This window comes from Lagopus leucura, unplaced genomic scaffold, assembly GCF_019238085.1.
Source record: "Lagopus leucura isolate 7727_CA_CO unplaced genomic scaffold, USGS_WTPT01 Super-Scaffold_100019, whole genome shotgun sequence".
NCBI lineage: Eukaryota > Metazoa > Chordata > Aves > Galliformes > Phasianidae > Lagopus > Lagopus leucura.
Genome location: NW_024962273.1, coordinates 23040 through 47140, shown reverse-complemented (window position 1 = coordinate 47140; position 24101 = coordinate 23040). Strand labels below are relative to the sequence as shown.

At 40.2% G+C, this 24101-nt stretch overlaps 1 protein-coding gene across 6 annotated transcripts; it reads left to right on the top strand.

Annotated features, from left to right (window-relative positions):
- MARCHF7 (membrane associated ring-CH-type finger 7) lies at positions 1-23901 on the top strand. Of its 6 annotated transcripts, XM_042877778.1 has the most exons (12): positions 1-125; positions 5256-5412; positions 9417-9575; positions 11683-11854; positions 13471-13638; positions 15805-16593; positions 16762-16915; positions 17169-17338; positions 18123-18232; positions 19674-19783; positions 21468-21516; positions 23426-23901. In XM_042877778.1, exons 2-12 carry the CDS (start codon positions 5266-5268, stop codon positions 23501-23503), a joined length of 2106 nt encoding a protein of 701 aa, XP_042733712.1. In that variant the 5' UTR covers positions 1-125; positions 5256-5265; the 3' UTR covers positions 23504-23901. The 6 variants fall into 6 exon arrangements, with proteins under 6 accessions (XP_042733712.1, XP_042733711.1, XP_042733707.1 ...); XM_042877773.1 differs by having other exon boundaries at positions 2-125; positions 15805-16915; XM_042877776.1 differs by having other exon boundaries at positions 2-125; positions 15805-16915; positions 19670-19783.
- The last annotated feature ends 200 nt before the right edge of the window (positions 23902-24101 follow it).

Here is a 24101-nt window from a genome sequence, read left to right as displayed (position 1 = left end):
GGCACAGCGCCGGCGCCATTGTGTTGCGGGTCGAGGCGGCGGGCTCCGTTCGGCCGTCTGCGGGTCCGGCCCGGCCTCTCCGGCGGATCTCCAATGCTCGTGTCGCGAGGGCCTCGCCCGTGAGAGTGAGTACGAGCCCGACGGTCTCGAGGAGGGGACGGGAGGGTGTCCCCGCGGGCCCGGCTCCTGCCCCGCGCGTCGGGCTGCGGCCGGGCGCTCTTGGAACCATTTTGTCTCGGTGCCGCCCGGCTCCTCCCTCCTCTTTGCGGCCGCCGCTGATGGGCGCGCTCCTCCCTGGCCGCGGCGCGTATGTGACTCCGGGCCGCTCCGCGCCGCTCCTCGCCTCCGTCCAGGGAGCCGCCATCCTGCGGAATCGGAGCGGGGCGCTCCGTGCCGCCTTTTGGCTGGCTGCGAGACGCCGCTTGGCGCTGTCGCCCGCTGGGCTGAGCCCCGTGACGGCGGCCTCCCCGTGACCCCCGGCCGGCAGGGTGCGGAAGGAGCTGCTGCTGCGCCTGGTGCCGGGATCTCGGTCCGCCTGGGACGCTGCTGAGTTCTTGTCGGCCTTCTTGGCTGGCGGCTGGTTGCGCGGAGTGACGAAACTGACCCTGAGCTCCGTTTTGCTTGCCGCTCTAAATGTCGTCTGATGAAACGTGAAGAACACGCGGTCACAAATTGGTTCTGCGACGATCTTATGAGCCGCTGTATGTCAGAGCGCGCTAAAATCTCTAGCCCTAAGAGCTCTAAGCGTTGGCTGAAGCATCGCCACGTAGTGCTGAGGTGGGCCCTGAATTTCTGAGCTGGAAGTGAGGTATGTGCAGCTCAAAGCGGGGACCCACAAATGTGCTAAGCTATTGCATGGCAGCTAGAAAGGCTTCACTGTCCGGTAGACACGAGTATGTCCTGTTGCCTCTCATTCCTTAGTGGGTGGGGTTAGGGTGACAGAGAAGGAGGAGTGAGAGGCTTTTATATTCTAAATATTTGTTATGTTATTTTTACCTTTACAGATTACACTGCTTACCTGCAAAGAACTGTTGATGTTTTAAATTTTCTATTGCATTTATTGTGGCTAGGTTGGATCTAGTTGATCTTTTATAATGTTGTTGTAGGCATGGTGGGTGAAGAAGGGAGGGATGTTGGAGCTGTGTACTCCGAATAGGCTGTGCAACTTCTCTCAGATATGAGATGGTCATTTCTTTTCCATGCATAATTTTAATGGCAAAATTTTAATTTCAGTGCCGTTTCTTTCTTTTGTTCTTTTTTTTTAAACGGGTCTTGAAATGCATCACAAGACTTTATTAGTGGTAGATGATCTCTAATTTGATTTAAAAAATCTTCTGACTTCTTCCACTGCTGTTGTCTTCCCCTGTTCATTTAGATGCCAATTCATGTGCGTACAACCTTTTGGCTTGTGTGAGCCACATTGAGTGAAGATGAATTGCCTTGTATAAAATTGCACTGTGTATAAAATATATAGTTAATGCATTTAAGTAATGTAGCTTCATTTGCTTTTTTTTTTTTTAATTGAAATACTGGAAAAAGAGAGCACCAAGAAAACAAAACTGGTGGGATGTAAGACTGGTTTTGTGAAACTAATGCATCAGTCTGGTTCAGTGGAAGTATCTGCAGTTCCTGGCGAACTCCCAAGGTGTTTGTCAGATTTCTTATGAAGTTTTACTCTTCCCGTGCTTCGTTGTTGAAAACAGTTGTTCACAAATGTGGGTACTGCTAAAAGCAGTGGCATGAGTAAGGTATGATTGTGAAGCAAGGGGTATCTTTCTTTGGTAAGAGGGCTTATTAAAGTCTGATAAAGACACGTGATCAAACATTTGAGTTGGACGTCTGGTTGCACCTCCATGCATTCCGCTTGAAAATTTGCAGAGAATGTATATATGCCGATTGAAAATGGAGTTGCAAATATAATGAAAAATAGATGACCTTTCTGGCAATCTTAAAACCTGTTCTCATATTCCTTCATCAAAACTGCAGGTGTGACTGCATATATTTTTTCACTGGACTGCGTTTAGCCAAAGTATCAAAACGCATAAGATTATTTGCCGTAACTTGAGGCAGCGCTGCGCCCTCCCCAAGCCCCGTGTTCAGCTCAGACGGTGCTCACTGTACTCCCACGTATGGTTGTTATGACTGATGGGGGCCAGGTCTGTTGGATGGTGCAGCGGAGCCGCTGCCACGATGGTGTGCGGCAGGGCGGGCTGTGCCAGGCAGCGTGCAGCTGCGGATAGCGTAGGCCTCTGCTAATTCCTGCTGTAAGGAGCTTCCTTCCTTTCGCCTGGAACCTCTGTGTGTTTTCTGTCTGTCTGCCTCTAACTTTCTACTTGTGTTATTTAATTCACCAGGTTCTGCACGTATCCAGAAGCAGAATGATCCGTAACCAACGTGATTGTTCTGATGCTCTGTGTCAGAAAAATTGGATCACTTAATCTGTCTGCTTGTCTCTTACTGCCTTGACCTTTGTGTTTTGCATCAATGTAGGACGTGGACAAACTGTTTTGGAAGTCAAATCTCAAGACCAGCAGTTGTCCTGTACCACTTAGACCCTTGTATCTATTGCTGTGACCTGGGATTCATTTAGTTTCAAAGTTTGCAACTTGAATAGTTATTTTTTCACACTTCATATGGCTTCGGGCCTGTACTGGGCTTGCAGTGCATGTGATGGCAGATTACTCTGAGGTTTAAATTAACAATCATTACAGTATCTTCAGTATGTTACAAATACTTTAAAAATGTGATTCTTTTGTATTATTGGGCAGATGACCCGTAGAAAGTGGTGTAGCTTAGATTACTGAATTTGTTAATGAATTTCTTAACTCACATGACTGACAGCGTTCTTTTGGGCTGTGAAGTGCTGCCCTGAGCATTCTTATTGATACTGTTTGTACAAGTTTGAGAATTACTCAACAGTGCTGTTGTCCATTAGTATTTCCTCGTGGGTTTAAATGTGATTTGAGCAGCTTAGCCATTGCGTGACTTTAAGTTCCTAATCCAAGGGTAGGTCAGTGAGAAATGGAGGTTCCTAAACTGATCTCACTTAACCAAATATGTGAGTGTATAGGCTGTTAATGTTTGAAGCGTGGTTTAGTAACTGGTGTGCCGCTCTGTGGTACAGCCCAGTAATTCTTTGTACAACCTATGTTTATCTAACTATTGGCTTAAATGTTCACTTAAAGCATAGCATAATCATGAGATGTTTAAGTTTTATATTTTATTTTCTTTGCAATGAGCTCTACTTGCATGATTAAGCTTTTAGGCTACTTTATGGTGTGAGCTGTTTTGTAAGCCTAGTGGCTAAACATGGAACAGAGAAGTGGCTTCAAAACCTTCATTTGATGAAAACAGTAGTCTGATTTGCAGTTGTTCAACTGTTTGATCAATGGACTTATGTACAAACTAATTTGTACTGGGAATGTGTCAAATAGTCCTGAGTTTATGAACTCAGCTGGGAGCTGCAGCTGGATGCAAGACGTGTCAGAATTGCAGTAGTTTTTTGGAGACTGTGATACTAAATGTGGGGAAATAATTGGGCTTTATTGATTGATGATGATTTTTTCTTGATATATTCTCATTGCAGTTTTCAGAAGGCTAGATCAGAATTAACAGTGGTTATGTAAAACAGGTTGTACCACTTCTGCAAATTGCCTTGCTCTGCCATCTGTTTTCAGAGTTGTTAGCTGTCACATAACCCTTTCCGCAGCACACCACTGGCAATGCTGGGATTCTCTGCAGTGTATTTACTTTTTGTGGTGCTATTATATCTGTCCTGTTCTGAGGAGGAAGAATCTGGGAATATTAGCAAGCCAGTTATCCACGTATCTAAAGCTTTTGAGCAGCACTAGGTCAAAATATCCTTTCAAAGGAAAGAATGACCCACAAAACCACTTCTCATTTGATAAAGGCACCAGTGTTTATTTTGAGATGCCTAGAAATACAAAAAGAGCAAGTATGCCAACTGTGTTGCAGTTGCATCAAGAGGAATGTGAGCAGCAGGGCAAGGGAGGTGATTCTGCCCCTCTGCTCTGCTCTCACGAGACCCCACCTGGAGCACTGCGTCCAGTTGTGGAGCATCCAACACAAGAAGGACGTGGAGCTGTTGGAGCAGGTCCAGAGGAGGGCCACAAAGATGATCAGAGGGCTGGAGCACCTCCCCTGCGGGGCAGGCTGAGAGCTGGGGCTCCTCAGCCTGCAGAAAGCTCAAAGGAGACCTTACAGCAGCCTTCCAGTACCTTAAGAGCCTACAGGAAAGCTGGGGAGGGACTTCTTGTAAGGGAAGTGTCATGGTGTTATGGTGACAGGCAGTCTCTGTGACAGGAAGGTAGAGATAGGATGAGGGGAAGTGGTATTAAACTGGAAGGGGGCAGATTTAGATTAGATGTCAGCAAGAAATTCTTTGCTGTGAGGATGGTGAGATACCGGAACAGGCTGCTCAGTGATGGTGTGGATGCCCCCTCCCTGGAAACAGCCAAAGCCTGGATGGATGGGACTGTGAGCAAGCTGGTCCAGAGGGAGGTGCCTGCCCCTGCCTACCACTATCCTCCCCCACAGGGGAACTAAATGATCTTAAACGTCCATTCCAACCCAAACCATTCTGTGATTCCAAGTACGTACTTCAGAGTCAAATGAAAGTTTATTGTTTGATGTGAGACGCCATGTACTTTGGCTTTATAAAGTGATTTTCATGGGGGCTGTTTTGGAAAACTTAAATATTTCTTTGAGGTAGGTAGATTGCAAGTAGAGTTGTTTAATGGAAAGGTGATGTTTCATAGTTTTGACTCTGAGGACTTAAGTTTGAGTGTAGTCTTTGCATGTACTTAGTTCATCACAGATTCAAGATGCAGCTCATTAACGGAAAATTAATTTGTGAATTTATTTAATCTGAGGATTCCTTCCCTGGCTCATTTTGTTTCCGTGCAGCTCCTGCAGAGTTCTTCAGAGAGTCCCACTAGTAATGTAACAGAAAGAATATAGTGTAGATATAAGCATATAAGAAAGTTCTGTCTTTCTTGTTTCTAGTCTTGTAGCATGGAATGGGAGATGTAAAGATGAGTTGCAAAACAGAGGGGAAAAACCTCATTTTCCATCTTTCTGGTGCTTGATCAGACCAAAGCTTGGTGTAAGTGTGCCTGCCTGTGCGCATGACTTGTATTTGAGTTGCATTTAAAAAACACTTGTGCATGTTTTGTATCTAAATCTCTGCTTCCGAAAGGGAAAAAAAAAACACAACGGTGTGTCCTTTATTACAGGGTACAAAGAATGGAGTCTAAGCCCTCAAGAATTCCTCGAAGGATATCTGTTCAGGCCTCCGGCTCTACTCTAGGATCTAGAACATTAACTGGAAGCAGTTTAGCTGGTGCATATAGTGCAAGAGATTCTTCACGGGGATTAGACTCTGGTTACCAGGTAATGTGTTTTAACTCTCTCTGTAAAGTGTAAATTCATTTAATGTGTCTTTCTCACTAACCCTGAAGTTGGTGCACAGACATATGGATTCAAAAAGAGGGATGGGGTAATATACAGAGAAATCTCAGCCAGGCCTTTGCATTTGTGAACAGGAAATATAATTAATTGTATGATCAATTAATTGATGACCAGGCCAATGAAAGGGTTTTTTTTCTTTTTTGCACAGTGAACTAGCAGTTCTGTCTCTGGCATCTTTACCTGCTTTTGTTTGTAGCTGCTCCTTTAGAAATGAACTGACTGATGACAGAAGGGGAACCAGATACTGTGAATATATTTTGACTGTAGTTACTGCTGTCTTTAATGTGTGTAGAATCTGGCTTTCTGGTCAGTGTAGGTGAGGCTTATGTTTGAATTTCAGTGTGTGTAGGGTGTTACACTTCATGTGTGGATAGTGATGCAGGAAGTACGGGGATATATTGCAGTTCTAAGATTTGACAGTAGGATGTGCTGCTTTGGAGCACCTGCTTACTGCCTTTGCATTTTGTAGGGGTAAGAAGGGACCCTTTAGGCTGGCATTGTGCTGTCAGTTAGTATATTAATGCAGCTAGACCTGACAATAGATTGGGCTGTGATAGAGACCTGCTCTTTCATGTGCAATATTTAACTCTAACCAAATTGCTTTTGTGGGACAGGGAAGCTGTACTCTGAAGTAAGAAGCCATACTGTGCAGATGCTTTCACTTTGAAAGAGTACTGTGGCACATATGGATTAAGCTAATTCAGAAGTAGTTTTGGGTCACCTGGAATCAACAGAAGATGGTTTGGCTCGAATACTGTGTTGCTTCTGCACCTGTCAGCAGTTGTCAAGTAAAATTTTTGTGCCTGGAAACATAAGCACAGTTTTTGTCTTCAAAGTTGCAGAATTGCAACTTCATGGCTAAATGTTTGTGTTTATTTGACAACATGATTATGAACCTGGTCACTTCTGGCAAGTTGTGTAGGACGCTGTGTTATATAAAGCCTTTTCCAGAAGCTGTTTGAGAAGTAAAGCAGCATTTTATGACCTTTAGCACAACATAGCGCAAGATGTATAGAGCTGCATGTTACATATTGCAGTGTCTAGCACGCACGTGTTTGTTAGTATATAGGCTACCAAGAGCATCTGAGGGTAGTCTTCAGTCAGTTTTCGTCTTTGGACTTCTACCTTTTCTTCACCGACTGCTCAGCAAAACCAAATCTGATAGTCTTGTTCTTTCGTAGGATTTACGAATGCACGCAGTCCAGTATCATACAGTAAGCTCTTGACAAAGATGAGTCTGAAGCTGAACAGCTGCTTTGAAGTTAGATGTGTTACCAAATAGTCTTCCAGTATTAAGAAATAGGGAGGATTATGTGCTTATGTATTACATGAAGTTCACTGTGTACTGTGTGTTAGCATTTGGTTATTTTCTGCTGAGCGATGTGCCTGTAATCTGTGGAATGTTTTTTACAGTGCTTTCCAGGTAAAACAATGTAGAGCGTTGTATCCCTTCTTTCCACTCTGATTTATAGGAAGTAGTCTGAGAGATTGTTATTTAAGACTATTGCTTAGCAGTAAGCATAGGGTAGTAAGCATCTCCTGGTCTTTGCTACTTACAGAGCTGTTGTGTGAAAATTGCAGCATTACTTGCAGGTTAAGATTTCAATTGGTTGAAAACGAGTCAGTCTAAATAAGAGTAGGTTAGCAGGAATGGAATAGACAGTATTTCTTCATTGTTTTAATTCATTTAGAAGTCTACCTTTTTCTTTTTTTAAAGAAGTATTCAAAAGATCTGTCATTTAGAAGAAAAATGTAGTACTTGGTTTGTGTAAAGAGAACTTGTGGAGTTTAGACGATAGCAAAAGAACATAATTATGTATTAACTAAAAATAACTTATTGGATACAGAGCAGTCAGACTTAAGCATTTGGGTTTGACTAGTGCTTAAAAAAAGCTGTTTTCTATTGTGTGGATAGTTCAATATGTTTTTCATGTATGTACAGATTCTTGTATACTGTCATATGGAGTTCCTTCTGAGTGGCAAATTCATGTAATTTGGCATAGCTGAAAGCCAAAACAATACAAAAGAAGAAAAGGAGAAGAAAAACAAAAGAAAAACTTTCTTATATGCACCATTAAGTTTTTAGCCTCTGTTTGTCTGAGAAGCCAGAGCAATCACGCTAGTAATAAACAGATTTGAGATATGTGTCATACAAATTTTTTTTAGGTAACCTACAATACAAATTCCAAAATACTGTAATAGTACAAGAAAAAAGTCTTACGTTTTATGGTGGAGGCAATCCAGGAGGCTCCTGGAATGCACTGAGGATAACTTCTTGAGTCAGGTAATAGATGGGCCTGCCAGAGGGAATGCAATACTGAAGCTATTGCTCACTGATGCACATGAACTGGTTGGTGACATCAGGTTTAGAGGCTGCCTGGGCTGTAGTGAACGTGCTGGTCAAGTTCATGCTCCTGGTTGATATGAGACAGACAAAGAGTAGAATTAGGGTGGTTAGGCAACAGGAATCAGGGAGTTAGTCAACAAAACACCCTGTGAAATTGTCCTTATGATATTTAAGGAAGCGTTTCTTAGGGCTCTCCATCCCCAGGTGTATCAAGTCAGGAAAGGAAGGCAAGACACCAGTGTGGCTGAACTGGGACCTGCTGGGCAAACTGAAGAGCAAGAAGAAAATCCATGAGCAGTGGAAACAGGGACATGTTGTGTGGGAAGAACGTAAGGAAGGTATGGAAGGGACCAGGAAAGCCAAGACCCAGCTTGAACTAAACTTGGCAAGGAATGCCAGGAGGAACAAGGAAGCCTTGTACAGCTACCTCAGCCAGAAAGGGAAAGTCTGGGAGGGCATACCCCTCAGTGAGTGACACAGTCAAGCAAGTAAAAACAGGCAAGGAGAAGGCTTTTTGCCTCAATCTTCTCTGATAACTGTTCAGAAGGAACTGGGGAGGCAGCATTCCACCTGCTGTAAGTGACGATCATGTTCGTGACCACCTGAGAAACTGAAACATCCCAAATCTATGGGTCCTGATGAGTTGCATCCTTGAGGGAATTAGCTGGTGGAATTGTCAAGCTACTGTCAGTGATATTTGAAAGTTGTGGCAATCAGGTGAAGTCCTTGGTGACTGGAAAAAAGGCAACATCACACCCATTTTTAAGAAGGGTAAAAAGGATGACCCCTGAAATTACAAACCTGCTAGTCTCACCACCGTGCCAGGAAAGGTTGTAGAATCACGGAATTAAGATTTTAGAATGGGTCCAACTGCAACCTAATCATACTACATACTGCATACTGAAGGAAGCTGCAGAGGATTATACAGTGGGTTTGGTTTCAAGGAATCTAAGTAGCAGCTGGTCCAACTCCCCTGCAGTGGGCAGTAGCGTGTTTTTTTTTGTTTGTTTTTGTTAGGAACGTGACTTCATAGCTGGAATCTGTTGTCCATCTATTTTAGTAGGACAGATCATGCCTATTATTTAAAAAATACATTAGTTAGTATCCTCAAAACATGCAGTCCCCTTCAATTTTCTTTCGTGTATTAAAACTCAAGACCAGGGCAAGACGGATGGATTGTGAGTATAGAGGATAGTGATGTGTTGTCTTGAAATTTGAGTTCCTTAACTCTGCCCTGTTGCTGGAGTGCCTACATCACACCCCCAAAACCATAGATTTCAACTTTGCTTTATTCACATCAACTGAGAAGACATCAATGAGGTAATAATTACTAGACAGGAATTTAAAAAAAAAAAATCTTTCTTTTACCACAGTTTTTTTTTTTTTTTAAGCCTGCATTGTTTCTTCTTGGACGTATCTTACTTTGGGTTGTTTTTTGGTGTGGGTTTTTTTTTTTTTTTTTTTTTTTTTTTTTTTTTTTTTTTTTTTTTTGAGAAAGGTTTCCAGATCTGTTAGTACCCACCACTTGCCTGTGTTTTCAAAATTCAAAGTGCATGTGATAACCGTGTTGTTGTTTTAGGAATCCGATGTATTGAGTAATTCTGACAGAGACTGGGGAATTGGAGAAAGAGGGACTCATGAAAATCCTTGGAAGCTTACAACATCCTCTCCGACTCACTACTCAGGGACACTTGATCACCCACGGTCTGGACGATTTTTGGGAAGCAGAAACAGACTGGTGAGAATTTTTAATGTTTAATAACTTTCTAAAAGACAATCGGGCTTTACTGTAACCTTCTCAATCTAAAAATCTGCCAACAGAAGCTCACTGTAATGTATCTAGAAGAATACACTTTATTGAGTCAAAATGGAGGAAAAGCGAGCAGGTGGTACTGGAAGGCCGCTGTAAGGTCTCCTTTGAGCTTTCTGCAGGCTGAGGAGCCCCAGCTCTCAGCCTGCCCCGCAGGGGAGGTGCTCCAGCCCTCTGACCATCTTTGTGGCCCTCCTCTGGACCTGCTCCAACAGCTCCACGTCCTTCTTGTGTTGGATGCTCCACAACTGGACGCAGTGCTCCAGGTGGGGTCTCGTGAGAGCAGAGCAGAGGGGCAGAATCACCTCCCTTGCCCTGCTGCTCACATTCCTCTCGATGCAGCCCACAATAAGTTGGCCTTCTGGGCTGCAGGGGAACATTGCCGGCTCATGTTGAATCTTTCCTCAACTGACACCCCAAATCTTTCTCCTCAGGGCTGCTTTCAAGCCATTCTTTGCCCAACCTGTATCTGCGTATAATCTGGGATAGCCCCAACCCAGGTACAGGACTTTGCACTTGGCCGTGTTGAACCTCATGAGGGTGGAATGGGTCCGCTCTCAAGTCTGTCCAGGTTGCTGTGGATGGCATGTCTTCCCTCATCATCCAGTGCAACTGCATGAGCGCTTCAAGATGGGAAAAGGGAAGAACTATGATTACATGTAGGGGGGAGTGGGAGACAGAGGGGGGAGTGGGAGACAGTGAACGAATGTAAGTTCTCGCTTTGAAACCGAGAGGACACATGGGTACCTGACAGTGCTTCTTCCCTAAAGAGGAGTCCTTTTTTTTTTTTTACTGTGTCTTAAAAGGTAAAAAGCACTTTCAGAATAGTTAGGTAGGTGGAAGAGCTTTGCGGGATGCTTCGGAAGTCGGCCTATGTACCTGTTTAAGCTGGTGCTCTAGCCTTTTCAAAATGAGGTTTTCTCCTTTTTAAGATAAATTTTTCCCTTGAAGTGTTCTAACACAAGTGAATGCTGCATAAGACTCCTGGACTTCAACTTGTAAAATAACAATTGATAAAAAGATAAGTGATAAAAGATAAACTATGTGTTAAACTGATGGTTTGAGGAGACATCAAATTGTTTTTGTACTTGGTTTGTGATGTTAGTTTCTGTGTCTGTTTGTCTTTTTATGATGAGAAAGATGAGTAGTTTTTAGTTGTAAAAAGTGAAAAGTGATGGCATTACGCTTCATTTAAAAAACAACAACAACAAAACAGTATAATTTATTTGGTCAATTAAGAAGCTCAGTTTCAGACTATTTCTGGGAGAAGGACAAACAGCCTGATGAAGTTCAAGTTTTTGGTATTTAAAAATCAATATTTAGCTGCAAGTAATCAGATAATAGCTTTCCAGGCTAACCTTTTGTGCTTTTATTTTTTTCCTTCTCAGTAGCACAGAATCTATAAAATACTGCAAAAAAATTATCCTTTTACAACTCCTTCGGTTGTACTTGAGCTTAATGTAATCAAGCTATATCTGGACTAAATGGCTTACTAGAATCTGGAGCTGCCACTTAGTTAAATATGTTTTAAGTTGGCGGAAGATAAGCAGAATTTGTTAAACTAGAATCGTTTTTGAAGTACAAAATTATTACCTTCTTCTCTGAAGACATTGAGAACCTGCTTGGACGTGTTCCTGTGTGACCTGATCTAGGTGTTCCTGCTCCGGCACGGTCACTGGACTGGATGTTTCAGGGTCCCTTCCAATCCCTGACATTCTGTGATTCTGCTTGCCTTAAGATCTGTAAATCTATGTTTGAACATGGTTATGGCATCTTGTAAGTCATCAATATCTTTTAATGTGAAAAAAATGATGATTTTAATAGGGAACAACTTTTGGTGGTAGAACTGCACAAGCATAGTTCATATAATACTGTTAAGTAAAAAGACTTTGAACCTTCAGGTTGTTTTTTTTTTTTTTTTTTACTAGTTCTGTGAATCTTCTGTTATGTGTCCTGTTTTGCAATATCTTAGGCTATCAGAAGGACACCTGAATACATAATCCATAACCTTTTTTTCAATTTTTTTTGTTTTCAGTCTACATCTTCCTCTTCTCATTTTACATCTGGGTGTTACGATGATTCTGAAAGAACTCAGGGAGCATATTCAAGACTGCATAGCCAGCAGCAAGATAGTGATTCAAAGCGACCTAAGCTGTCTTGTACGTCTACCTCTTCTGTGAGAAGTAATGGCTTGGCTGCCTTTTCAGGTGAGAATGTGATGACTTGAGCTGAGCTATGTGAGAATTATCGGAGAGTAGCAAGATGAGGATTTACCAAGTTCTAAAATACTTGCATTGAAATATTATGCTACTACGATTCTTAAATATTAAAAGCTGATGCTTAATAGGATTTTATTTTCACATTTATGGGAATATCCAAAGCAGTGAGCATGCTGCTAGTATGGTTTTCGGAGAACTCATTTGTACTCACAACTTGAGCGTTAGCTGTACCTATTCCATTTGTACTAAAACTGAGCTTCATGTCTCAGATTGTCTTAATTGGTTAAGATTTAAAGGAAGGAATGAATGCGGTTGTTTTGATTTCAAGAGTCAAATGGTATTGGCAACCCTGTGTGTGTATTAAGGACCAGCAGAAGGAATATCCTTGTGTACTTAGCTCTGTATTTCAAGAAGCATAGTTCCTTGGAAGGTTAGACCATTGTTGGTAGGAGTCAGAGAAGGAATAAGTGTTTTGGTTTGTTTTTTTGTTTGTTTGTTTGTGTGTTTTTTTTGTTTTTGTTTTTTTTTTAGCTGTCTCAATTTACTCTGCAGGCCAAGTGAAAAATAAATGTTCTAAATAAAGAATGCTTTCAGGAGAAGCTGAGTTTTCCATTAATGCTGCAATGAAGTGTATGATACGTGGACTGATACAATATAAGCAGATATTTGAATAAATGTATTTAAAGCAATCTGCCAACAGGGGTCTAATGGCCAGGAAATAAACAACAAACTTATATTGAAAATATCTCTAGAACACCTGGAAACACTATTAGAGTCATTCAAATTATGCTTATGCATAGAGATCAATTTTATTTTTTATATCCCCTTATTATATGGCTATCCAAATAAAGGCTAATAAATTCTTGATCAAACCCTGTACTGTGGATGCTTCCTTATTCTTTGTAAGTAGAATGACTGTTATTAACATGTCTTGTTATGGTCTAGAACATCTTTCAAATTCCAGATTATTTGATTCGCAACCTGTTGACCTAAATTTGGATTTAAAATTTACCAGTAAATTCATGATGGATTTATTTGGGATGAGTTTTGTCCACTGCTTAAGTATGTACTATTTCAGAGAGATCTTATTTTTCATTAGCAGCTTCAACAGTTAACTCATTAAACTGAGATGTTGTCTCTGTGGTAAGAGCAAGAAAAGTATTTGTCACTGTTCTTAAGAGGTGTGTTCCATCTTCACTTGTATTGCTGGAAAATCAGTCGTAGGAGCATTTAAGAAGTGTCAGTGGATTGGTAGCGTTTATTAAGACTGAAGCTGCTGTTTTGCCTAACTGTGAAGCTTATTAAGTGATGCGCTGTCTTTGCACAGCAAGACCCTACTTCTGTTGTATTACTTTTTCTCTGGATTTATCTCTCAGAACTGTCTGCAAGATTAAATGAATTGCCAGCATCAGTGGAGTGCAGCTTTATTCTTAGCTTTTTGTTGGTAGCTGGCCACTTGATCAACTTAGTGGTATTGTTAAGTTCACTCTTAATACAAAATAACCATAATATATGCTTGCATACCAACTTTAATGGGTTCTTAAATACTTAAAAACAAACAAACAAAAAAACAACATGAGATTTATTTTCTTGTTTCTTTCCAGATTCCTCTTGGAGATATAGTAGGATTCCCAGATCATCTTCTGTGATGTTTGGTTCCCTGGGAACTGAGCTAGTGAGAGAGCGAAGAGAGTTAGAAAGAAGAACGGATCAGTCCTTTAATAATCTGGTGGATCATAGCTACAGAAACAGTGACTTTTCATCTTCAGCATGTATGTATTGTAGAAATTATAGCTCATAAATGCATAGCTGCATGCCCTATTATTTTCTTCCCATGTTCTCCAAACTTTTTTTTTCAAAATACAAAGACAGTAAGATCTATTTAAATTTTAAAATGGCCTTTTAAATAAAGTTTCCATGTACTGGCTAAGACATCAAATGTTATATGAAGGGTTTGGCTTGTATAGATGCACTCAGCCGCAAGAAAGTGGTATCGGTGCTTGCCATTATGATACAAACACTATTGTACTCACAGTTGTAAGCCACCTTTCTAATTATTTTGAGATCTCTATCTGTTTTTCCATGCCTAAGTAAAAAGTGTTGTTTGACTCAGGAAAGAATTTTCACAATGCACCCATATCGTATTGTCTCTTTTATTTGGTTTCTTGAGTGGTTATTAAGGACAGCTGCTATATTATTGACAACAATATTGACAGCAAGTGCATAAATATGTAATACATACTTCAGTGTTAAGGTGGAGGTTTGTTCAGTAGTTACTGCTAGGACTGGAATGAATTTGTTCATTTGAAGATCCTCCAGTCCACTGCCCTGCTAAAGTAGGTTGCGCAGGAAAGCATCCAGACAGGTCTTGGATATTTCCCAGAGAATGAGATTATTCCACAACCTGTCCAAGCAGCCTGTTCCCGTTCTCTGTCGCTCTCACAGTAAGGAATAATTTCTTTGTTTGTTTGGAACTCCCTGGGCTCCAGTTTGTGCCCATTGCCTCTTGCCTTGTCACTTGGCACCACAGAGCAGAGCCTGCCCCCATTCTCCTGACTCATGCCCTTTAAATATTGATCAGCACTGGTCAGATCCTCCCCAGCCTTTTGTTCCCTGGGCTGAATTTCTCTTCTTTGGGCTGAATAGGCCTTTCATCATAAGGGAGATGCTTCAGGCCCTGATCATTGTAACTCTCTCCTGGACTCTCTTCAGCAGTTAACTGCCTGAACTGGGGAGCCTGGGACTGGACAGGCTACATGATCTGCTCATGGCCTTCCCTGGCATTGATTCCAGACAGGCCTGTAATTTTGTGGAATCATAGAATCACCTAGGTTGGAAAAGACCGACATAATCATTCACTTCTACTGTCCACCAGTCACCAGTAATTCCTACTAATTTGCTGGGTCCTTCTTCCTACCCTTCGTGTGGATGGGTGATTCATTTGTCAACTGGGATCTCCCTGGTTAGCTAGAACTGCTGATAAATTTTTTTAAAAGTGCCATAGTGACCACTTCTCCAGCTACTTCAGTACCCTTGGGTGGATATTGTCTGGCCCCAAACATTTGTGTGTATTCAAGAGGATAGTAGGCTGCAAACTATTTTCTCTTGGATTATGCGGACTTCATTCTATTCTCTGTCTCTCTGTATTCAGTCTCAGCAGACTGAGTACCCCAAGAAAACTACAGCTTACTAATAAAGACTGATTAATTAAGTAGGAGTTAAGTACTTCAGCCTTATTTCATCTTTGTTTCCTTCTGCAACTGATAAAAGGATGAAAATTCTCTAAAATCAGATGCACATTTAATTTAGATACCATTTGATTTCTGTTATTCAAAGTCAGTAATTTTATTCTACCTTCAGTAGTAATTTTATTCTACCTTTCATTCTACCTTTTAAGCACATTCTTGATGGTCTTAAACAGAGGCCAGTTTGGGTAGTTTGTTTTAGTAAATGAGGAATATGTTTCGCTTTACCCATGCATTTGTTAAGGTGCTTCGATGTCTGCTGTATTCCTGCAGTATTAGTTAGCATGTCTTCTTCAGTCTGCAGGCATAATGAGCCTCTGAGTTACAAATAGTACTGTGTATGTGGTTGGTGGGTTGTTGTTTCATATTGTTTTTTTTTTTTCTTACACTTATTGATGATCTTACATAGCTTCTGACAGATGGCTAGTGTTTGCTGTTTTCACATCGGTGTTTTCACATCGGTGTAAGACAGTGAATCATACCTTGATAATCTGAAGGTTTTAGGGGTTTTGGATTCCAGCTGGTTTTAGGAGACTGACAACAGTCCTGGTTTCAGTTTGATGATAGAATTATAAAATGTAAATTTAAACTTAATATTATTCTGGAATTTACCTGTTGACACTTAGGAGTTAGCTATAACATAATAATTAGGACACGTCTTGTCATATTTTTTCCTCTGCTTTCTTGCAACAGATTTTCAGGATAGGCCTGCCTCTACATATGCAGAAGGAGCAAGACCAAAAGAGAACTCATTAAGTGCTTTGAGGTTAAATGCATCCATGAGCCACCAGTTGCCTTCTGCTCATCAATCTTTTTTCAGCAGAGACTCTAACGTAAGATCTTCAAGGACCGGCTATTCTTCAAGACAAAGGAGAAATGAAATAGAATCTCCCCAGAGGAATGTACACCCAGCATTTTCTCATTCTTCAGCTAGAGGCGAAACTCCTTCAAGTAGTTCTGAAAGGGTTTTATCTTCTCAGAGGTCACTGAATGATGCTGCAGCTGACAGTGAAGGAAGGCGCACAACCAGACAGTTGCTGTCTCGTTTAGCATCTAGTATGTCATCCACATTTTTCTCTCGAAGATCTAGCCAAGATTCATTGCAGACAAGGTCATTAGGCTCTGAAGAGTCATCTCTTGTCCCAAGAGTTCAAGCTCCTACTCTGTCTAGCACTAATGGAGCTGCAACTCCTGAAGCTCCAGGACTTCATACATCTGAAGCTTCTCAGGGATTTAGCTTTCTGAGACGAAGATGGGGTTTATCAGGAGTTTCCCAGAGTCTTAACTCTGATCCAGATGGGGAAAGCTACAGACCAGACTCTGAAAGTAGGAGCACAGGGTCCTGGTTGTCATCATCTTTGAGGAACAGATGTACGCCGCTCTTCTCCAGAAGACGGAGAGAAGGAAGAGATGAATCTGCAAGAATCTCTACCTCTGATGCAGCTGCTAGATCACAGCATGTTTTGAGAAGAAGAGAGTCAGGTGAGGAGACCTCTCTTGAAGCATCAGAGGGCCCTCCTAGGGCTTCTGTTAGCAGACCACCAACACCTGCAGTATCTGGTATTTCCACGGCTACTGCCTCCCCACCAGATTCAACCCACAACAGGAGAAGTTCTGGAATTCTGCCTGGTTCTCTCTTTCGCTTTTCAGTGCCTCCAACATTAGGAAGCAGTCTCTCTGACAATCTTATGATAACTGTAGATATTATTCCTTCTGGCTGGAGTCAGTCTGATGGACAAGAAAGTGACAAATCCAAAATACCACCTTCAAGAGATCCAGAACGACTGCAGAAAATTAAAGAGAGGTAAATCTGTATGTTGTGAGGTAATTAAATGTGCTTGACTTAGCGTGAAAGGGTTTTCTGTAACCTTGATGTTAAAACCTTGATCAGAAGAGAATGTAACTCAGAACTGCTGCCTACGGGCTCACTTTTGTCCTCAGAGAAACTTATTTTTTAATCCTTGCAGATTTGAGAACTGTTTGAGAGCAGAAATAGATGTTATTAAAAAATTATGAGAAATGTGCCACAGTATTTGTTGATACTCCTTCCTATTCAGCTTGCTTTTAGAAGATTCTGAGGATGAAGAGGGTGACCTATGCAGAATCTGTCAGATGTCCTCTGCAAGTACTGACAACAATTTAATAGAGCCGTGCAAATGCACTGGAAGTCTGCAGTATGTTCACCAGGAGTGCATGAAAAAATGGCTGCAGTCCAAGATTAATTCTGGTAAGGCAGATGCCAGATGAGTATAGACTTCAGGTTATGTGAGGAGCTTTACTGGTAGGATTGCTCTTACTGGTATGAAGACATATATTTGAAAGAGGAATAGTCGGGGACAAACAAGTATTTTTTAAAACGTACAAAAAACAAACGCAAAACCAAAGCAAATAAAGCCAACAACCATTGTGGCACGTCTGGATGGTGGCACTTCTGGATATGTGCCCGCAGTCTGTCCTTGGAGTTATTTATAAGAACTGTGTATGTCATTGTTGGAATTCCATTTTTGGGATCATCTGTTAAGATGTTAAACAGAATATGACACTTCAGAAGAGTGTGGAGTACTTTCAAACAACACTGCCAGTTTTGGCAAGTTTGTTCCCTGCTCTCCCCTTGTGCATTCGGTCTTGTAGCCAGTCTGACTGAAGCATAATGATAGGAATTGTAAAATAAAAAAAAATATTTTTTGTTGTACCTGTTCCTAAGCTGTTTCTGTACAACTGTACAGAACTGTAACCGTTCTCTGTTTATCTCTTCCCTCCCTACCCCCCACCATCTCAGTGAACAGGAAGCAAAATACTTAGAGCTTGACAGAGAATATGTAGTATTTAAGTTCTGATGCTTAGCAGATATTTGCTGCATTTATACCAGAAGTCATCATTTCTTCTAATTTTGCTTTGTGAAATAAAGCCAGGAGCGCAGTGTTTGCAATGCTTATGTGATTATGTCCTGCATTTTAGCTTGTTGCGATTTGACACTAACTTGTTACTTTCCCCCTGCTCTTCCCTAACAGGTTCTTCTTTGGAAGCAGTAACCACTTGTGAACTATGTAAGGAGAAGTTGCAGCTGAATCTGGAAGACTTTGACATTCATGAACTCTATAGGGCACACGCAAATGAACAAGTTAGTATATTTTGCTTAGTTTGCTAGGTGTTGATTTGGTGCTGGGAAAGCACTCCCCTTCAGAAAAGGATGTTTCTCTTTTTCAGAAGGACTGTTAAGCACATAAAGTAATGAAACTGTGAAACAGATCTTTCTTTTGAAAATTCAGACTAATTCTGTCCTTCCACTCTTTCCTGTTACTGAGCTTTCAGTAAATGTGATACCTCTTCTATCCTGTTCTTATTTGCTGGTCTGCAGGCCTGTCATCTATCTTTGCCAGTCTAGGGTATCTGCAACATGGCTGTGGTGGAAATACTGCATTCATATTCATTAAGTCATGCTGGGTCTTTCCATTTTTTTTGTTTCAGAATAATTTTTTAACAGTTGCTTTAAACATATTAAAAACTTTACTTTAGTCCTTTGATTAAAGTGGTAAAAAAACCAACTTCTTTTATGACAGAGCTTCTTGCTGATCCTTCCAAGAGCTTTTCTAAATGGAAAGTGAATTTAAGGCCAATCAGTATTACTATCTTTATGTAAAATGCATTATCTTAGAAATACTGTGTTCAGTAGTATTTTAAAATGAATAAATAATAAGTTGGCATTAATTTATTGAACTTAATTCAGAGGATTTTCCTTTTTTTATGGGTTAAGTTCTGTGAATGTAGGAAGATTAACGAAATTTGTCTACCTGGGAAGTTAAAAGAGAATACAGAGAAGTGACTCCAGCTTTAGAAGATGTGAACTCAGCCAAACATCAGAATCTAGTTTTCTTACTCTTTAGAGTAAGTTGACCTACTGTAGTACCGTAATTCCTGTCACCTATACCAGGTTGTGAACAGAGCATCTTGAGACTGCTGTCATCTTCCATTTCAGCACTAGTGAATGTTGGTTACTATCATTGTACCTCAGTAGAAGATATTTAAAACTTTTTTTCCTAAAAAATGGGCTCTGAGTGATCAATTTCACAGCATCGTTTTGAAAGATTTTCTTTATTGCAGAAAAGCGGTTTCTTAAATTATTTATCACACCACAAAGCTTTTATAATATTTTTCTTTTGTTTTGTCTTCCTATAAAGCATTGCAAGCACTGAAAGGAAGCCAGCCAGGAGTGGGGTTTTCTGAGTTTTGTGCTTTGTTGATTTTATTTTACATTGTATAATTCCCTGATCCTCCTGCCTATGAACTAGTCACGCTGTCTTAATAGAAAGAGTTCCACAAATAAAATCTATCTTCAGAGGTAACAAGGATTGCACCTGGGGGTGAGTAGGAGGAACTACAAGTACAACAGTATTTCAGTAATTAAATTTTTTAGTATTACATTTCTGTGATTTCCTTGGAACAACGAGAGATCAAGTATGTAGCGCTTCCAGTACAATTTCGTTTTTGTTCTGCTTCTTGAATTGCATATGGAGATACGTCACTGACGTTCTGAATGTTTCTTTTGATTTCCTTTAAGGCAGACTATGAATTTATCAGCTCTGGTCTCTATCTTGTGGTGTTGTTGCACTTATGTGAGCAGCGCTTTTCTGATATGCTCGGAACCGCAAGTGAGGCCAGCACACGTGTCAGAGTAAGTATGCCTTCATCTTATGTAAGGAATTGCTCACAGTGAGAACTTGGAACTAGACTGTTGCCTTGAATGATCTAGGAGCCAGATGCTCAAAAAGTGCTCTTGTTTTAGAAATCTGAGTCTAAATTGGTCTGGATTTGTCTGACCAATTTAAAAGTAACAGTACTACTTCAGTTTAGTTACTGTGTTGCAAAATGATTTTTGTCCAGGTTGTTGGTAATTGTTGATAATTGTATGTATGTTGCCATAAACACTGGGTATCTAGCCCAAACTAGAATGCTCATCTTCATCTGAAAGCAATGTGCATTTTATATTATTTGACTATCTTACTTGACAAATCTTTCTCATTATGCCAGTCTACAGTGAGAGGTTTGGATCTTGCAGTGCTGTCAGCAGTTTGGGCCCAAACTGTGTACTGAAGTTCTAACATTCTGAAGCTGCCTAGTTGTAGTATGTAGAATGGCTTTCTGGCATTAGTCAAAGTTCTCAGTTGGGTTTGACTAGATTATTGTTGCTTAAATGGCTTGACATGGAGGTGTAATAAATGCACCTTTTACCAGCAACAGACCATAATTCAAAATCATTCTACATAGTTACTCTTTTAAAAAATGCTGTATTCTACATGTTAATTTGGTGTTGGATAATGATTCCATACTCTGCGTCAACTTGAGCTGAAAATATGATTTTAATTTTTTTTTTTAGTTGCTTACAAAGAATTAATGATTGAAAGTTTGTCCAAAGCTTGTTTGAATGCTTGTATAGGACATATTAGGCTTTTGAGGTTGAATCAGGACTGCGCTGTAATCTTTTACTATATTAGAACAGTAGTCCCCTTTCTATATATCTATACCTATACATACCTAAGAGAATAGCTTATTTTCCACGATCTGCAAATAAAATGTCCGTTTTTCTCCTCTACAAGTATAGAGACATCATATGCTGACTACAGTTATATTACGTATACTAGTTTATTAGCTAGAGTGTATTGCAGAAATATGATGTTTTAATGTGTTTGATCAGTGGTGACGTTACACTGTTGTGAGATACTGTGTTTTAAACCAGTAAGAGTACCCGTGCATGTTTGATAGTGAGAGCACAACTAGGCTATGCTTATTTTTGTTTCCTTATATTTGCTGTGTATCAACATGTGGTGTGTCAGTTAAACAGCGATGTATCGCCACTGTGATGCTGTGTTCTTCTGAAATTTAACTGTCACTGTTGCCTGATAGTTAATGCAATTTTAAAACTTTTATTTATGATTATAGTCCTTAAGGTAGTTATGCTTTTTTTTTTTTCATTATTGTCGTTCACCATAGGGCTCTATTTTGCCATATCAGTGACACTGACAATTGCTTACTTGTGTGCAGCTCTCAAAATAAATGTGTTGTACAGTCTGTAGAATAAAACAGTGATGGGCATAAACTGTTACTAGAGGTATTTGACAGAGTGGAAGCTGAAATAACTATGCAGCAGCAATTTGAAGTCTAATGTGTGGGACTTGAGATTAAATTTTGCATTCATTTTGTAAGTCGGGCAAATGGTTTAGGGTAAGTGACTTCTGGAATGAAGCTTTCCAATGTGAAAAGTGAAGAAAAGTTGAAGATTACTTCTTTGCTAACTTGTTGCAAATTTCTGCACATAACTTTGCAACTTTTAAACTACTTTCTCTCTGCCTTGTTTCTAGTTTATTAACCTTGCAAGAACTCTTCAGGCACATATGGAAGATATTGAAAGTAGGTGCTTCCCCTCTTCTCCCCCCTCTCTCTCCCATTGGATCTAGTCAAGGTTAAATGAATACAATCCTTTGCCAAGAATCATACTACCAAAATTAGTTATTGAAAATTTGAATTAGGTTTCCTTTTTTTTTTTTTCCCCCCCAATATCAGTGGAATTATTCTAAGTAGAAGCTGACATTAAGTCTCCATGATTGGTTTCCCAGCACCGTACAGTTTAAACCATGGAAGCGTTTTCTGCCAGCGATGCCAAGATTCCTCACTAGTAACAGTTTATTCTAGTAACATGAAGTTATGGAACTGCTTGTGACCTTTAGGCGATAGCCTTTCTCTTGAGTCCTAGTAGAAAAGACGCAGCTTAAGTTTTGCTATGCTCAGATTATCATACTGTGCGTGCCATATTTGTTCCCCCCGTTTTCCCCACGCTTCTTAGGTCTACGTATTCCTTTATCAGCAATGCCTGCTTCTGGGTGAAATTTAAGAGTTCTCAGCTCAGGCAGAGGACTAGCTCGCTTTTTGCCTAATGTTTCTTTACCGTGATGAAATGAAAAAATGTGTGCTGGCTTACAGTAAATGTAGCCTGAATCTGAGTATTGTTTTAGGGCATTACAAACAGACAGTGGAAAGGTAGATATTTTTCTGGAATCATAGAATTATAGCATCACAAGTTTGGAAAGGACCTACAAGATCATCTCCAACCGTTGTAGTTTGTGTTTGTCTGTGAACATGCAGATTTTGTATATAAATCGATCTTGCAGCACACTGGGCACATTTGGAGTATGATAAAGAATGCTGTAAGGAGGGGAGGAGACATTAATTAGTTCAAAAAGCATACAATCATTCTGCATTAAGAGCATGCATTAAAAATATTTTCTGTAAAGAAGGTGGACTGGAATTCAAAATTCATTGTTAAACTACTTCCTTCTTACTATAGTCCTATAGAAATTAATCTTAGTAAATGGTATTCTACAGTAATTGAATCTACATTTGAGTGAGGCTTTATCGAGTTTGCAGGTGACAAGTACTGAGTTTCAATTTATTACTCATACTATTTAAGTTACGTTTCTCTTAAGTGGTTGGGGGGACTGGTGAAGTGAGGAGACAGATCTTGCTTCCCTCTATGTTCAGAGGGAAAACAAATCACTTGAGGGCAAATAATTTCAAGAAAACTGAGTTAGTTTAGAAGGGCAACTTTGATTAATTGCTGTTGTGCACAAGCGAACACTTGACAGACTGACTGTAGATAATGCTTACTGAATTTTTCTCACCATTGACAGCATGTGTTTGTCCTTTGATTCACCTTTCAACAACAGAATCCTATGCATATGGTGACATTGTGTTTAACTTGCATATGCTTTTAAGAATGGGAGTGGAGAGAGGACTGCTTCCAAGTAGGACTGGCTTAATTTCATGAAGCAATGTATGTATTTATGTAAGGGTCAGAAAGTAGTTTGCAGAAACTACTTTAGCTTTTCTAGGTATTTTGGTATACAAATCATTAACTCCCACAGAGTCATTTCTTCCCTTTGCATGGGGTGCAGCTGCCAGGATTGCATATACTCTTTTAGCTGTAATTGGAGTTAGCAACTGCGAACATTATATAGAAGTTGAATCTCTGGCATAATCAAGTGTTCTTCCTTTTATTTTGAGGAGAAACAGCAGAAAGGCACTACAATTTGTAATGGGGAATTTGGATTTTAAAATTCTGCATTTTTCAGGTATGACATGCATTTAAAAATTAAGCTAGGTAATTATACAAGATTGGGACAGGTATTACAGTCAGCTATTGATGTTAAAAAAAAAAAAAAATAAAATCATCTTCGTTTCCACTACTCATATTAAACTGAAAGTGCTCTAAATTCCACAAACCTTTATGAAGGCTTCTGATTATGTTCTGTTGTTCCAACAGCTTCTGAGGATGATTCTGAAGACTGATGCTGGTGTAACTTTTATGCTGAAAGAAACAGAAGTGCTGCAGAAATGCTGAACTGACAAGAACAACATCAACATGTGTTTGTTTTTGGCTCTCCTTCATAAAAAGAGCGTTGGATATTACTGTAGTTTTTGAAGCATTGTGTAATTCAAAATCAGCTGCTGCACTGTGGAAGTCAGTGGACTTGAGAACAACTATTCAGTATGTGTGAAGATTGTCTATATGTATGTGTGTATATATATGCACACACAGTATATATATGCGCATATATATGTAAAGCAACTTCACTTTTTAAATGAAGGTATGCTTCATTTGGGGAGACATCAGATTTTGAGTATATAAGAAAGCTATATCTCTTTCTTTCCTTCTTACTGTAGTCACATTTCTGGTTTTGTCTATCAAGTTTTGCTCCTCTACTGGCACTAAGTGGTTATTGTGGGTGTTGGGGTGAGGGTGGGGAGGGTGGGTGGGGATCTTCTTGTACCTAAACAGCATTTTTTGTTGATGCCTCTGTTACCACCTCATATAATAATTGATTGCTTCCAGTGTTAATAAATGAGCAGGAGGATGAGCAAACTACAGTAGAGAGTGGTTTTCAGTTTACTTGAAGAGCATTATTTAACTGAAAAAGCAATAAGAACTAGCAGTGGTC